The sequence below is a fragment of the Oryza sativa genome, chromosome 3 (genome assembly GCF_034140825.1).
Source record: "Oryza sativa Japonica Group chromosome 3, ASM3414082v1".
In the NCBI taxonomy this organism is placed as follows: domain Eukaryota; kingdom Viridiplantae; phylum Streptophyta; class Magnoliopsida; order Poales; family Poaceae; genus Oryza; species Oryza sativa.
This window is the reverse complement of record NC_089037.1, coordinates 23197897-23214250: the sequence shown is the minus strand read 5'-3', so window position 1 is coordinate 23214250 and position 16354 is coordinate 23197897. Positions and strand designations below refer to the sequence as shown.

The 16354-nt window shown below is 39.5% G+C and overlaps 2 protein-coding genes across 6 annotated transcripts; both read left to right on the top strand.

The window, feature by feature from the left end:
- Window positions 1-552: 552 nt before the first annotated feature.
- LOC9268533 (putative disease resistance protein RGA3) lies at window positions 553-7710 on the top strand. 4 transcript variants are annotated; one of them, XM_015775802.3, is made up of 3 exons: window positions 731-878; window positions 1372-1489; window positions 4993-7710. In XM_015775802.3, exon 3 carries the CDS (start codon window positions 5005-5007, stop codon window positions 7528-7530), a length of 2526 nt encoding a protein of 841 aa, XP_015631288.1. In that variant the 5' UTR covers window positions 731-878; window positions 1372-1489; window positions 4993-5004; the 3' UTR covers window positions 7531-7710. The 4 variants fall into 4 exon arrangements, with proteins under 4 accessions (XP_015631286.1, XP_015631288.1, XP_015631287.1 ...); XM_015775801.3 differs by having other exon boundaries at window positions 4988-7710; XM_066308633.1 differs by having other exon boundaries at window positions 767-878; window positions 1404-1489; window positions 4988-7710.
- Window positions 7711-9875: 2165 nt separating this feature from the next.
- On the top strand, window positions 9876-14384 carry LOC4333388 (uncharacterized). 2 transcript variants are annotated; one of them, XM_015775798.3, is made up of 8 exons: window positions 9876-10088; window positions 12099-12237; window positions 12316-12438; window positions 12522-12565; window positions 12638-12763; window positions 13610-13694; window positions 13788-13844; window positions 13971-14384. In XM_015775798.3, exons 1-8 carry the CDS (start codon window positions 9961-9963, stop codon window positions 14058-14060), a joined length of 792 nt encoding a protein of 263 aa, XP_015631284.1. In that variant the 5' UTR covers window positions 9876-9960; the 3' UTR covers window positions 14061-14384. The 2 variants fall into 2 exon arrangements, with proteins under 2 accessions (XP_015631284.1, XP_015631285.1); XM_015775799.3 differs by lacking the exon at window positions 9876-10088 and adding an exon at window positions 10147-11969.
- The last annotated feature ends 1970 nt before the right edge of the window (window positions 14385-16354 follow it).

The following is a 16354-nucleotide window of genomic DNA, read 5'->3' as shown; positions in this document are numbered from 1 at the left end:
TAAACCGCGGGCCTTACTTCTGTTCGTACTAGTATGTGTAAACACTAAGTAGCAAAATTTGACTTTTGGATTTGCCTTCATTCGTACTGGTACATGCATTCGCATCTTCTTCGCCTTCTGCTCCGATATTTGGGAGAAGGAATTAGACCTGTTTAGATAGGAGTAAAACTTTAAGTCCCTATCACATTGAATGGGAGTAAAACTTTTAGTACCTATCACATCGAATGTTTGGATACTAATTATAAATATTAAACGTAGACTATTAATAAAAGTCATCCATAATCTTGGACTAATTCGCGAGATGAATCTATTGAGCCTAATTAATACATGATTAGCCTATGTGAGGTTACAGTAAACATTCTTTAATTATGGATTAATTAGGCTTAAAAAAATTATCTCGCTTTCATTTATATAATTAGTTTTATAAGTAATGTATATTTAATACTCTAAATTAGTGTCTAAATATAAAGACTAAAGTTAAGTCTCTGATCCAAACACCAACGTAAGAGCTAGGAGTACTATACATAGGAGTAGTACACATGTACTACTACTATCTGTTTGCCTCTTCCCACATCCTGCCATTCATCCTAGTAAGCACGAGAACGAGGTCGAGCACGTACGGGAAATATCCATGGCGAGTTGCTTTAGAGGCGGCTTTCGCCCGGAAAAGCAGCGGACGAAGGCCGCCAGCGGCGGCGACGACGACGACAACGACGGGGGCGGACAGCTGACGGCCATCCTCAACAGCCTGGTACAGAAGGCATCTGACAAATTTCTTAGAGGTTTCATGGGTGTCCTCACGATCGCCCGCGAGTACTCCACCCTGTGCGAAAGTCTGCAGATGCTCCGACAAGCGGCTGAATCCGCTGGAAGAACTGGTATGTATGCACCCCTCCTGGTTCTTTGATTTGTTGGGAAAAAATAGAAATTTCAGAGAATTTTAGTGCTATAAAAGAATTTTCTACGAGGAGTTTTAAAACAAAGGATTATATAGATTTATATGAAATGGATAATTTTATAGCTCCAACCTCTTGAAAATTTTTTTCTTTAACCCTATTTCTCTTATTCAATTTCTGTGTTTTTCCTATGGCTCAATCAACAATTAGGGCTCCTTTAATTTGGAGGAAAAACGTAGGGATATTGGAGGATTTTAATCTTATAGAAAAAATTTTCTATAAAACCCTTTGAAACAGGATTAAGTCCCATTATATCCTTTGAAATTATCATAGAATGGACAATCCTACAAATATTTTAGAGGAAATTTAGCAAGAGCTCTAACCTCTTGGAAACTTTTCTTTTGAGCTTATCTTTCTCATCTGATTCATGTGTTTCTGTGCGGCTCAATCAAATAGTTATTCTGTGATACTGTAGGCATATATTTGGTGTTGGTGGATTTTTTTTAGGGTGGGGGGTGTCGAGGGTTTGAGTTTACAGATGTAAACTTCATGAACCAGGTTGCCTCTGGTACTGTTGAAAAGCCAATAAGCAGGTACTCTCTCTCTGTTTTAATATGTGACACTGTTGACTTTTTATATACATTTGACTATTTATCTTATTTAATAATTTAGGTAATTATTATTTATTTTATTATGATTTGATTTATCATCAAATGTTCTTTAAGCACAACTTAAATTCTTTATATTTGTATAAAAATTTTGAATAAGATGAATGGTTACATGTTTGTCAAAAAAGTCAAGGGCATCATATGTTAAAAAAACAGAGGGTACGGGTCTGATTGGCACAGCTCCAGCTCCAGCTCCACCCCTCCTGGAGCTGGAGCTCAGCCAAACAGTTTCAACTCCACCAAAACTGGGAGTGGAATTGGGTGGAGCTCTCTCACAAAATGTACTAGAGTTGTGGAGCTGGGTTTAGGCAGCTCCACAACTCTACTCTAGACTCAACTTCTGGAGTTATATTTAGAACTTAGAGCTGTAACAAACATGCCCGTAGTATATGCATGCATTGAGAGAATAATATATCATTTTTCCCCCTGGAAAATGAAAAAGAATGAAATGCAAAAAAAAAAGGGCGCAGCAGCAGATTGCTGAAGTCTACTGCTACCTTCGTCCCAGAACGTACATAGCAACCTAGGACAATACCCAGATATATTGTCTTAGAATGGGAATAGGTTGTTACATTCTGGACGGAGGGAGTAGTTTGCAAACACACCACCTTAGTCATCATGCGAAACAGTGTCACGTTATTAATATGCTATAATTAATCGGCCAACTTATTCGGCTACTCTGGATTAATAGTTCTTACAAATTACAATATGCATCTAAGGATACTCTACATCTTATTTTTAAGATGCTGTTTAGACTTCAGCGCAACATAAGATGCTTATTAATCAATTCAATTAAAAGCCTCCTGACTTGTCCTTAGTGCTTACTTCCTTGAAAGCGGCCCATTTGGGAAAAACAGCGCTTGAAACCCTATAAGAAATCTAGTATTTGAGAACAAAAGGCAAGTTTCAGAAACAAAATCTAGAAAAGAAACGAGTTATAGCCTTACTTTTTGTGTTGTTTTCTACTTGTCATTTAGGACATCACCATGATTTACAATAAACAACTTCAGCTATTTCTTTTCTAACCATAGAAGCCACTGGTATAATAATAGTAAAATAACGATTTTTATGTGCGGTTGAAAGCGATTTTCGCGTGCGGATCTTTCAACCGTCTGTAACGAAGTATCTGTAAAAATCGCTATTGTTGCGTACAGGTGGCGCATCTGGACGCAAAAATCTACGGGGTGGCTATGTCACCCGCACGCAAAAATAAAAAACCGAAAAAAATCCAAAAAAACAAAACCCTAACCCTAAAGTTGACGCCACTACCCTCCTCGCGGTCGTCATCATCATTGCCGTCGCGGTCTCCATCGTCGCCGTCGCGGTAGCCGGATCCGCCGCCTCCCCACCGTCCAAGCCCGCCCGCCCGCCGGATCCAGGCGGGGGACGGCCGCTGCCACCAGATCCGGGAAAGGGGTAGCCGCCTCCGCCGGATCCGAGCGGGTGGCGGTCGTCCGCTCCTGGTCGCCAGCCGCCGAGCGCACGCTGCCGAGCCCGCCGCCAAGCCGCACGGTGCCGACGACCGCGCCCGCTGCCGAGTCGTGCGGTGCCGCTGACCGCGCCTGTCGCTGAGCTGCATGATGCCGTTGGCCACGTCCATCCTCGAGCCGCGACTGAGTGAGAGAGTGAGAGAGAGGAGACAGTGTGGGAGTGAGAGAGAGGTGAGAGAGTGAGAGAGGATAAGGATCATGATGGGTGGATAAGGATGAAATTTTAAAGTGTTGAGGAGAGAAAAAAGGAGTAAGGATAGACTTGTAGGTAGGCCTTTAAGAGGCCCGCACGCGAAAATCGATTTTCGCGTGCAGACCTCTTAAGGGTCCGCACGTGAAAATGGGAGGCTGATTTTTGCGGGCGGACGTGAAAACGGTCCGTCTGTAATCTAAATAGCTCCTCGTCCAGGAAAATCGTTTTTTAACTAGTGTATATGAAGTTCTTTTACTTGTCATTCATAAAAATTGATGATATAATAAGATGTTCATGAAAGATCTATTAATGTCATTTTCACATGACAATTAGGAATATGAAATGCTGAAGCTATGAAATGATACATCTGAAAATGTTAAATAAATAAAAAGGTACATTAATCCCCTGTTTTATTTATCGCCTCGTAACCAATCTTTTACTTGTGTGCCCATGGCTTCTTACACAAGGGTTTTCATATTAATGCATTACATGTTTTTATTTTGTTATCTCTATTTGCTGCCTTTTTTTTCCTAGTTCTTTTAAGTGACTCATCTACTCTCTCGAGCTAGAGCTTTCACAAAATCCCAGCCATATTTTTTTTACGATTTTTCCTAAATAAAAACCTATCGCCTTCTTCCACAAATACATCCACGAAAGAGGGAAAGTAGTAACAAGACATAGTTATCCTTTCTATGTTAATATCCATGCTATCTATGTAAATGCTAGATTTTTTATTTTTATAATACTCATAAAGTTTTCTGATACTCCAAGTAAATATACACACTAGAAAATATTGCTTTTTATAATATTATTTTTCTTATTTTCAGAGAGTTATTTTGATACTAAAATAATAAAAAAAACATGTTTCTTTCCTTAATATAGTGTAGTAATAGATACCATTTTCCTTAATAATTAAGATAGATATAAATGAACTTTACCACCCATGAGAAAGCAACATTAACACTCGGATAAATAGAAACAATATGACAAATTTGGTATACCATTAAAAAGTAGCAATTGCGATCTTACTGCTACTTTAAACTCCAATGGTGATTCCACCACTACTTTTTCTAACTTTGTGATTTTGCCGTCTCTGTTTTTTTAACTAATGCTTGAGCTTTATCCCCATTTTGTTGTCTCCTCTTAACAATGTCCAAAATCATATAAAAACAGGGGCAAAATTCATTTGAAGATTGTGTTTGCCCTCATCTTTTCAAATCGAATATGTGAAAATTCAAGTGAAAACCGGGCAAAAATTCATGTCAAAATGCTTGATGTCAAACCAAGGGCAAAATCACAAAAATATTAAGAAAAGTATGTGCAAATCTGCAAGAGCATACGTTCCTTTGACACCGTTAAGATGACACGGAATGGGGGCAAGCACAAGCTTCAGTTCAAAAAAATGAGGGCAAAATCACAAAGTTAGAAAAGCAGGGGTAAAATCATCATTTGAGTTGAAAATAAGGGGGATAATGCAGTTGCCTCTCTATAAAAACCTTTTTTTTCTTCTAATTTATCTTTGAACTGACGTGCTCTCTATCTTCAAATATACCTAAAGAACATATCATGGTTTTATGAGTTTGTTGCCATTTTTTTAATATTTATTCATGGACCGATGTGCTTTTGATATTAAAATATGCCTAACTTGTGACAAGTGACAAGTCTACGATAATATGTCAAGCTAGAGTTTTTTTTTTGTACTCAATGATGTCTAATTTGGCTAACGGTCATCGTTGGCAGGACAGAACAACAAAGATATGACACTAAGATTTTCAATGGCTGAGTTGAGGTTACTCACCTTCAAAGTTGAGCATCTACTGGAGGAGTTGAGATGGGAGGCTCAGCACAACAAGGCTTTGGTTGACGGGCACAGGAACAGGATGATGCGCAACATGTATATTCCATTAGTTCTTCCTCGAAGCATGAAGAGGAAGCTTAAAATGATCACCGGCCAACTTAATGCACTAGGTGCAGAGATCAATGGCTTCATCAACCACGTGCCATTGGTAATGCAAAATAATATTGTGGGAAGGGTGCATGAGAAGCAAGAGATAAAGCAAAAACTATTCTGTCTGGACAGATACAAGCATGAAGGCCTCAAGGTCCTATGTGTAGTTGGCATTGAAGGAGTGGGAAAAACTGCCTTGGTTCAATTAATCTTTGATGAAGTCAATGTGAAGGAATATTTCTCATTGTGCATATGGGTGAATGTATCTCGCCAATTTGATGCAATGAGAATCACAAAACGGATTATTGAGGTTGCAACCTGTGAGCCATTGGAGACACAAATGGATCACAAGGAAGAGAAGGAGTTGCAATCCTACCTCCAGAACATTTTACATGAAAGAAGGTTTTTGCTCGTCTTAGATGATGTTTGTGATGAGAACACCAATGGCTGGGAAGAACTCAGAACCTCACTGGCATCTGGAGCATCAGGGAGCACGGTCATTGTGACGACCCGTGAACTTTGTGTTGCAAGAACCTTAGAAGCACCTGCATCTGGCATCATTGAGCTGGGACCAATGAGTGATGATGAGATATGGTCCATAATGAGGCAGCGAATGTTATGTGGCCTAGATGACAAACCCGAGCTCATCCAGGTTGGTCAATCCCTCGTGCAAAAGTGTCATGGAATTCCTCTAGCTGCTGTAACACTCGGGGATTTGCTGAGAAAGAAGGGAACCTCTAATGAATGGTCTAGTGTCATAGAAGCTGCCAATGAATGGTTGGCTCTTGCAGAAAGCGATATGCTGACCACGACGGCAGGTGTAGCCTCGGTCGCACTTCAGATGAGCTATGAGCACTTGCAACCAGACACCAAGAGGTGCTTTGCATTCTGTGCTTTATTTCCTGAAGCTTTTGAAGTGGATGGTGATATGCTGATCCAGCTGTGGATGGCTAATGATATGGTATGGTACGATACTGAAGGTATGGGGGCTTGGATGTTAGATAGGCTACAGTCAAGATCATTTCTTCAAGATGTCAGTCAACCTTACAATGGAGTAACAATCTATAAGATGCACCCTCTTGTTCATGGCATAGCAACGTCAGCTGCTGGAAAAGAGATCCGAATCCTACATCAAGGCCACCAACTTACAGAAGTGATGCCAGAGCTCCATCACTTGTCAGTGGTTGGTTCAGGGTTAGATGTTGATATGATTCTACCCAATGCATGGGGTATCCACACACTGTTGTCACAAGGAGAAGGATGTCGAATAAGTGTGTCTAATCCTGATTTTTGGAAATCCAACTCCTTGAGAGCGTTAGACCTGCATGGTCTCTTGTCCGCCAGTGTTCCATTTAGTTGCCAAGATATGAAGCATCTCAGGTACCTTGATCTGTCAAGAAGTTGGATAACGTCGCTTCCAGAGGACTTTTTCATGATCTATAACCTGCAAACTCTGAGGCTCTCCGATTGTTTTTACCTAAAGCAACTTCCAGAAAACATGAGGTTTATGGAGAATTTAAGGCACATTTATATCGATGGCTGCTTCCGATTAGAAAACATGCCGTCAAATATGGGACAATTGCAGAACCTTCAAACACTGACAACTTACATAGTGGGCAATGGTGATGGGTATGGAATTGAAGAGATCAAGAGCATGGATCTCGGTGGGCGGCTTGAAATATATAATCTGAAGAACGTGAGGGACAAATCAAAAGCCGAGGCCGCAAATTTATCTCTAAAAACAAGAATGTCCAATATGTTGTTGTGTTGGGGTATGTTTAGGAATGACGAGGTAAATGCATACAATGCCGAGGAAGTGATGGAGGCTCTTAGAACCCCTATGTGTGTACAGACACTCAAGGTTTGGCGATACCCTGGTAGCATACTTCCAATTTGGTGGCCAGGTCAAACTCTTGCTAATCTGGTTAAACTAACCATCAAAGATTGCGCAAGATGTAAGAGGCTTCCTCCTGTGCAGTATTTTCCATCACTTGAGGTCCTACATCTTGAAGGAATGGACAGTCTCACACTTTTTTGCGACAATGTATCGATGGACAACATTGAGGTCAGCTATTATCGATTCTTCTGGAGGTTGAAGAGTCTTATCCTGTGTGATATGCCAAGCTTGGAAAAGTGGCAAGAAGATGAGGTGATAGAAGTATTCACAATTCCAGTGCTTGAAGAAATGAAATTGATCAACTGTCCAAAGTTGGTGACAATTCCAAATGTTCCTATGCTCAGATGTTTTATTGTAGAAGGGCAAAACAAACAACAGTTATATTCTCTGGCACCATCGTCGTCCAAAAGTAAAGGTCCATCGTGCAGGTTAGATTAGCCTTAGGCTCCCATTTTGTAAGAAAAGTAAGTACACTATCCAAAGTAGCATTTGGAGAAACTATTTTACGTTGGGGTCATGTATACTGTAATTAGAACTACTTTCTTAGCTGGACACTGTGAAGAAGCCCAATAAGATTGGATCTTTCTTACAATACTAAGAGAATTTTTTTTTATCTAAGTGCAAATGCATTGACATGGATAAATAGAGGAAATTTCGAAGTCAGAAAGAAATGACTGAAGACAAGCTATGATGTTAATAAAGCGTTATGATCAACATTCTTATTCTATTCACGACAACCATTACACCAAATCTTAGCTTGGTGTAGATCATACACGTATTGTGTACTGCTACTTTTATTTCTTTTATTTCAAAAGAAGGCGCCCAACCTTGCTACGTACTCTACCTATGAGAATTAAGCTACACATATACCCATATAGTTTAGCATTTTTATCCTTTTTATCCACCCAAAAAAACTCGTTACATATGTCGTCAATATTGTGGTGGTGTTTGAATCTCAAGATGAAGATGAAGATAAAAATTAAGTGTTTTACACAAAACGAAGTGGTAATAACATGTGATTAATTAAGTTTTAATTATTACAAACTTAAAAAATGGATTGATATTATATTTTACAACAATTTTCATATAGAAAGTTTTCGCACAAAATACACTGTTTAGCAGTTTGAAAAGCGTGCCACGAGTATCCAAAACTTTATCCAACTTCTATTGGAGAAAGAACATGGCTGTATGGAGGAACCAAATCCTCTTATTTACTGTCCTTTGATTTTGAGTTTGATTCGAGTGGTTTACATGTAAGCTTCATAGTTCACAGGTCCACATATCAGCGCAGCTTCTTTGTGTATGGAGTGTACAGTGAAGAAGCCAGAACCCAAAACGGAGCAAACGAAAATCCGATGGAGAGAACATGATTTTCTTATAAAAAAAAAGAAAAAAGCTAAAGCCACGGAGATAGCGGGTAGCGGCGTCGATGCGGACTTTGCAGGAACGGCGAAGAATCCGGACTCATCTTTTCGCTTATAAAAATTTTATTTACAAGTTATCTATTCTTTGCAAATATACCGTATAGCTTATACCCGAAATGATAGGGCTGGAGATGGCTACAGGCGGCCTGGAAGTCGAGGGCGGGGCGGGGCGTGCCGTTGGTGTGAGTGGGGAACTGAACACAGCGGCAAGCCATGTGCAGCGGCGCACATCCACACTGTTGGAAATTTGGTCATAATTCGGTATATTTTAATCAAAATTTGGTCATAATTCGGCATATTTTAATCGAAATTTGGTCATAATGCAGCATATTTTAATCCAAAATATTAAGACAATAAATATGACATTTGTAATTTGAGTAGATCTAGTGACAGTGCTAGATGTGTACAACATGAGCATGCTTAATATAGAATAAGCATTAACATAGACAAGAGAACGCAATAATATTGTGACTGACAGTTGTAGGAAACGAAGAACAAACAGTAATTGTGAAACATTATACCTCGAGAATGGCCCTTCACTGGAGTTTGAGGCAGTATTGCCTCCGTTGGTGTTGACGGGAGGCTCCCCAAGTCTCCAGTGTTGTTGTTGTCGCTGGTTGTCAACATATTGGTGAAGATGATGCGGAGCAGTTGCGCTTGAAGCGTTACCCAAAAACTTGATCGCCCGCCTACCCGTGCAGGTTCTCAAGCGGACGGAGTTTCGGAGGCACCTGCTCGTTTCGATCACCCGTGCGCGCGGGATGAACAGAACTGGGGAAATAGAGAGACATCGCAGGAACAGAAGGAGAGTATCACCAAGGAACAATAGCAGGAGGAAGACATGTTCTTTGAGAGCCTTTGCCTTGCATTATATATAGAGAAAGATCTCCATTACCACACAAATAAATCTCATTTGTTGTGAAGGTTACCACAAAATAAATCTCATTTGTCGTGAAGGTTACATCACAATGAATCTCTCATTTGTTAATGGTGACTTTATTCTCGTCTGTTACATAACGAAAGAGCAGCAAGCAGGCTCAGCTTCAGTCGGCCGCCTCGCCTCGCCATGCCCACGGCCGAGGCCGAATCGGCGCGCGCGCGCGTGTGGCAGTACAACCATCACCTCAACCGGTCAACAAGGAATCTCTAATATCACCCTATTTAAGTTGAGATTCTTCCACCTAGATTTGCAAGACAGTATTGTTGTCTCTAACATTACTTATGGGCTCTTGAGATTTTAATTGAGTTAAATTGGGCCTGGGCCATTTATTCCAACCCACACTGCCGTCCTGTGGACCGCGTCCAGGACGCACCGATCGGTGAGGTGATTCAAGCGTGTGGTCTCCATAGACCAAGCTCACCAACGCCCACCTCCCCTCTTCCTCTACCACCGGGCAGCTTCACCTACCTCCCCGTCCCCGGCCACCGCCACCGAGACGTGGACATGAATCAAATCAAATCAAATCCCCAAATCAAAGTTAACCAAAATTCCGTGGCAGAGGTCTCCCTCCCCTCCTCTTCTTGGAGTCGTCTCCTCGCGCAAGCCGCATCCCCTCCCCACAACTGGACCAGGTTCGGATCAACCCTCCAGCTCAATCCTATCCTCTCCCTCTCCCCTTTGAATGAAACCATCGATGCATACTTGCATATACTCTTGTCTGCTCTTCTGTTCATCCCAAGAAAACAGGCGGTTCTAATTTCTTCCAGTACAGTTGTTAGTTGTTTCCTGCTCTCTAGGGATGCAAGAAACTGATCTTTACTGTGTGTTTTTTTTTCTTTACTAAACCAACAGGGGAACTTGCCAATTACTATATTTCAATAGGAAACTGATCTTTAATTAATTGATTGATCAATTGATACTTTGATAGTTACTACCTTTCTGTGTTTCATAGTTCTCCTTTATACTAGGCATAGCAGAGAACAGGCGCTGTTTCTTGCTATTTATGCTGATGCCATGCCACAAGACATTTTCTTCCAAAGACTGATGATCATCGATTTATCATTGATATTGCCAACCGGTTGGCTAGATTAATACATTGGTGAGAAAAATTAGAGCAAGTGAGCAAAGATAGGAGAAGATGAACTACCATTTTCATTTTCTACAAGCCATGTTAATCCCCAATTCTGCACCTAAGTCAATTTTCAGTTATTTTAAATTTATTTTTCCTTTTTATTTGTTTTCTAAAACCAATTTTGCTTTTTGTTTGTTTGGCGTAGAGCTTAGTGATAACAAAACCATGGAGTCATAATCACAGTTTGTACAGCCTTTTTTTTTTGCAGAGGAAACTTTCAGCCAATTTCTATTTTCAAAGAAAGGAAGGAACCCTGTTATAGATTAGAGAGAATCCCTTATATGCCACTCCAAATTAACCGGCTCCCTTATATACCACTTCAAATTGGCTTCTCCTTTTTATGCCACCGGTTCAAGTTTCTCATCCCTTTTATGCCATTGCCGCCAGTCCACCGCTAGTTGACCGTTAACTTCATTGTAAAAAGACGCATTTGTCCTTGAGAATTAGTATACAACCAATAATATGTATTTTAGTACTAATATAGCTACTGGATACAATATATGAAAATTGATTTTTTTTTGCATCACATGCAATTTTAGCCATTACCATCACAAATAAATTTTCAATGTAAGCATGAAATATGCAGTTTTCCAATAATATTTTTAATATAAAGAGCATTTTCACTGGTTCTGATAAAATTTTGTTTACTCAAAAAGGATTTAAAATAAATTAGTTATGATTTTTTGAAGTTTACACATTTTTTAGTTGAGAGGGCATATTGGTCATTTACGAAAAAAACTAACCTTTGACTAACAGTCAACTAACACTATAGTGGTGGGAGTGGCATAAAAGGGTGGAAAAACTTAAACTAGTGACATATAAGGGAGAAGCCAATTTTGAGTGGCATATAAGGGAACTGGTCAAATTCTAGTGGCATATAAGGGATTCTCTCTTAAAGATTAATATGTAATAGAATTTAGGTTACAAACACTTGGATAAGCAGCTAGTAGCCATGGCCAAAAACCAAAAGAAAATGCTAGGGCCATTACGAGGCTATGGGAGGACGATATAACATCGAATAATTAAGTCACCAAATTACACCAAACTGTTACATTGCTCACTTCCACTTATCAATGTTCTCGTTAATAAGAATGACACCGCATGGGCCTCAAGCTCCTCATTTTGAAAGGTCCTCATATCATGTTCCTCCCACATATGCCAACTGTATATGAGAACTTCATTGAGATGGTCTTCCACATCCCCAACTCTTTTAATTTTCTGACAGCCACTCTGGTTGGTGATTTTCTCCCACACAGTTGAAGATCAAATGTCTTTGCTGTTTCTAGTTGCAGATCGCATAGCAAATAAACCGTGTTTTGAGGCCATCTGCAGATCACTAGCTTGTGTGTTCGATGAAAAATTCGGATCACTAGCTTGACAGGTGTTAGGATCTTGGCCTGTACCAGCAACCATTCAAAATATTTACTTGTTTTCAGTCCTTGCTTTCCGGATCCATGAGGCGCCTTGATCCGATTTCTGATTAGCTTCTTTGTGAATTATACACATGCAGGATTTACATGGCTTCAAACGCTGGCAAGAAGCTCATTCAGATCGATGTGAGCTCTGATACGGTGTGCCCATGGTGCTTTGTCGGGAAAAAGAACCTCGAGAAAGCTATGGAGCAAAACAAGGACAAGTTTGATTTCGAGGTTTCACTTCTTCAAAATTATTGTTGTCCAACTTCATGGTCATACAGCGTAAAACTAGCGTGTCTTTTTGCTGATTAGGTCCGCTGGCATCCATTCTTTTTAAATCCGAATGCACCTAAGGAAGGCATCAAGAAATCTGATTACTACCGGATGAAGTTTGGCCCTATTCAGTTTGAGCATGCAACTGCTCGTATGACAGAGGTTAATACATTTGAACAATGCAAAGGCAGAGTTTGTTCACATCATATATATCATATTCAGCCTTTTATTTGCTCTTTTTGCAGATATTTAGAGGACTTGGGATGGAATATGACATGTCTGGGTTGACGTAAGCTATAGTCTTGAATTTTTTTTTAGCATGCATCATTGGCTAGTTCGCTGATACAAATACTTAATACAGTGGAAATACAATGGACAGCCATAGGCTCATAACTCTTGCTGGGCACCAAGGTTATGACAAACAAAGTGCTCTTGTTGAAGAATTATTCCAAAGTTACTTTTGCCATGGAAAGTTTATTGGTGATCGGTGAGTATGTATTCAAGATTGTAGGAATGGATTTATAATCTTATTGCACTTTATTTTTCTTTGTCAATTCTGCATATTCGGTCATATATATTTGTGACAAACTATTATTGATTTAGAACATGTCAGAAATGGGACAACATGAGAAATCACATAAATCAGCCATACTTAATCGTTTTTCTATGTATGAGGCTTTCAGCAAGATGCATAATACATCTTTCCTGTTGGTAGTGGTACATTGAAGGGCGTGCATTTTTCTTTTCTGTGCTATATTACTCCTTGAGACAAACTCGTAATAAACATACTCATTTTATGTTGCTAAAATGAAGAATGACTGATGAAATTCCGAAAAGGAATATGTCAGACCTTTTCATATTGGAATCGTTATCTAGATTATCACATTCTACTATGGATGCGAGTTATTTAGAATGTTAAACCAAAGCAGATAGCACGTTGTGCATTTTCCATTGTTACATGTGCTGCTTCAGTATTGGCAAATGAAAATAACCAACCAATTTCTTTGTTCTGGTGCGTAAGGGTTGTGAATAGTTTCTCAGCATTTACTATACTGCTGAAGTTTTTTCCTAGATGTCCCTTTTTAGGCACCTTTTCTTTATGCAAAGTTGCAGTCAGAAATGATTCCATGCTATCTATCAATGATAAATTTTTGTAGGAGTTTTGATGTTTGGGCAAGAAAAGTACCCTTTATCTTCTTGATTTGCTTCAGCAAACATGTCCACCTGCCAACTTAGCTACCCATCCTGCTTCCCTATATATATTTTTATGTTGACAATAAGTGATTTTATACAATATTATTCAATCTTGTGAATAATTTCCAAATGCTTGAAGGCAAGTTCTGCTGGATGCTGCAAGAAAGGTGGGCATAGAAGGAGCAGAAGAACTTCTTCAAGATTCTAACAAAGGAGTCGATGAGGTACATTTCCACCGATGTTCACTTCTAGTGACCATCTTTTTGTGACAGATGCAATCGAATCAAATATCCTAACATTTCTTTTGGGGATAAAAGGTCAAGGAAGAACTCAACAAATATTCCTCTGGAATTTCTGGTGTTCCTCACTTTGTGGTATGAGGACTAATTAAATGATCATATCTATCATCTCTTGCACTTTTTATCTTATCACTTGGTCAGTGACTGGATACTTGTCCATGATAATTCAAACTACTGTGTTTTTTTTTCTTTACTTTCCAGATAAATGGGAAATTTCAGCTCAGCGGCGGCCAGCCTCCAAATGCATTCACAAGGGCTTTTGATGTTGCTGCAAAAGATGGGGCTCAATGATTGTGCGTGTGGGAAACACTTATAGGTTACTTAAAGCATGTGCAAAATAGAATAAAAGCTGGTTTGCAGGAAAGAATAAGAGTTGCTGATATATGGTTGCTACACGGTAGGTACTTGAATCTATTGTAATCTGATGATGATAATATTCTACATTTTTAACAGCTGTATATAGCCATGAAAAATTGAGAACGCTGTGAAGAAAATACATGTCCTAAGTGTATGCACGCACCGGCTTTTTTTTTTTTGGCTCCTGTGAAAATTACGGCTGCTCCAGTTGCACCTTGCCCTTGCTGTAAAAGTAAAAGGTCTCATCTTTCTTGCTTCTGTAAAAGGTCTCATCTTTGCTCTTCTGTAATAATTTCGACCAAGGTATCTGACCTTGTGTTGTTGTTGTTGTTGTTGATAAGTTGAATTGGTTATGGTAGAAAGTTGTAACTGCAAGAGGATATGTAAAGAGTTGGACCATTTTTGACTTGCCCAACTTAAAACTATCCTAACTTGACTGCTGCTGCACAACACCATCATGTTGGGCTGGGCAACCAAAACGACCAACCAAATGGCCCAAGAAGCCCCAAAGGCCCTATAAGCGCCAGAGGAGCAGCAACGCACTGTGCGTCTGTGCCCCCTTTTTTTTTCTCTTCTGAGAAACGTAGCACTTTGTCCTGAACACCGATTTTCTCCCGAGTTCTCCCCCTGTGTTTTAGCTGTGGTTTTATAAAGACATGTTGCCGAAACATAGAAATGCAAATTTAGTGGCTAACTATTAAGAGCTCATTTGGAATGTAGAGTAAAAAAACACATGAATAGAAAGAACACATAAGAATAGGTTAGAAATGCACTAGATAAACCATAGGAAAAACATAGGAAGCAACGGTACATGCAAAGTTGATTAGAGAGTTAGCTTCTTATCTCTAAATAACAGTACTAAATAATAAAAAGTAGAAAAGCTTGATGATGCTTAATCCTTGCATTAGTGGCATCAAGACTTCATTTGCCTCGATCCTATGCAATGGGAACAGAAAAAGATGTTGCACTCGATTTTTTTTCACGCAGTTTTCTACCAAATTAGCATGGTAGGAAAGTTTCCTCCCTTTTTCTTGAATGGATGAACAATACCGGTTCCTATAGGAACTGAATCGAGCTAGCTCGATATCCACCTCTATATATGACTCAATCATCTCTGCCTCGCACCCTAGTTGTCGTCATCACTTTCATTTGTCGCCCACCCATTCATAGCAGCGCCAACACCAGATGATCCCCTTCTCTAGTCACCAGTTCGCTCTTCTTGGCTGTCCGTAGCAGTGCCAACACCATTAATCCTAGCCTGTTGCCAAATGGTTAAGTCCTTGCTTAGCCATGGCAGTGCTAGCACTAGTGACCCCTAGTTCACCGTTGCCCGCCCAAATGCTAGCTCCTTGGATCCGTTTCTAACTCTCCTCCTCCAGTTGCCATCCCCTTCACCGATTGCTGAGCAGTCATATTGACGAGCTCCGACGCCTCGTTTGACTCCATGCTCCAATGAAAAATTGACGAGCTTTGGCACCATCACAAAAGTCCTCGTTGACTAGCTCTGGTGCTATGGAGCCTGCCGTTTTTATGAGGTCCAGCCAACGCCAATGTGTTGCCAGCTTGAGTTAGCAAACAGATCAAGTCGACCCAACCTTTTATCTCGTTAGAATAACAACCCAAGCTAAGCTAGCTCAATATCCACCATGTATACGATTAAAAGGCTTAAATTTAGGAGATGAATTGTTGGAGTGATCAAGCAATTTTTATGTGAACAACAAGGTGTTCTGAATTTATTAATATATTGATTGTCTATTTCATTTTATTGCTGTTCCAACACATTCTATTACTCATACTAATTTCGTGGTTAGTCTTTTCACTGGAAATTATATGATGCTTTGGATAAGATCATATCAATATGTATCAATGAATTTTAATAAAATAATTAGTTTGAAAACATAAAAATGATATTCTTAGATGTAACTTCCGAAGTAATTTTATACACTTATATAATTTGGGGTCAAAGTTGTATCTCCAAGACCGTAATAAATAATAAAGAATAATAACAAACTACTAGTATCATTTATTTTTTTAGAGAGAATCTATTCTATACCACTGAGTTTGTTCGAGTTCAACGATTTGCCATCGACATTATCTCTTTCTATAATATACCAGCGACTTTATCAATTGTTCTACAATATGTCATTGGGTTGGGCCTTATTTTCAAAAATACCCAAAATACCTTTGAGACATACAAGATTAACAATTAATTTATCTCATCAGAAGTT

Excerpts from the sequence above, each read along its gene's own strand:
- LOC4333388 (XM_015775798.3), top strand. The coding sequence starts at position 9,961 with ATGAATCAAATCAAATCAAATCCCCAAATCAAAGTTAACCAAAATTCC. Across the intron at positions 12,238-12,315 it reads AGGACAAGTTTGATTTCGAG|GTCCGCTGGCATCCATTCTT; the intron begins GTTTCACTTCTT and ends TTTGCTGATTAG. Across the intron at positions 12,439-12,521 it reads CAACTGCTCGTATGACAGAG|ATATTTAGAGGACTTGGGAT; the intron begins GTTAATACATTT and ends CTCTTTTTGCAG.
- LOC9268533 (XM_015775800.3), top strand. The coding sequence starts at position 632 with ATGGCGAGTTGCTTTAGAGGCGGCTTTCGCCCGGAAAAGCAGCGGACG. Across the intron at positions 879-4,987 it reads TGAATCCGCTGGAAGAACTG|GACAGAACAACAAAGATATG; the intron begins GTATGTATGCAC and ends CATCGTTGGCAG.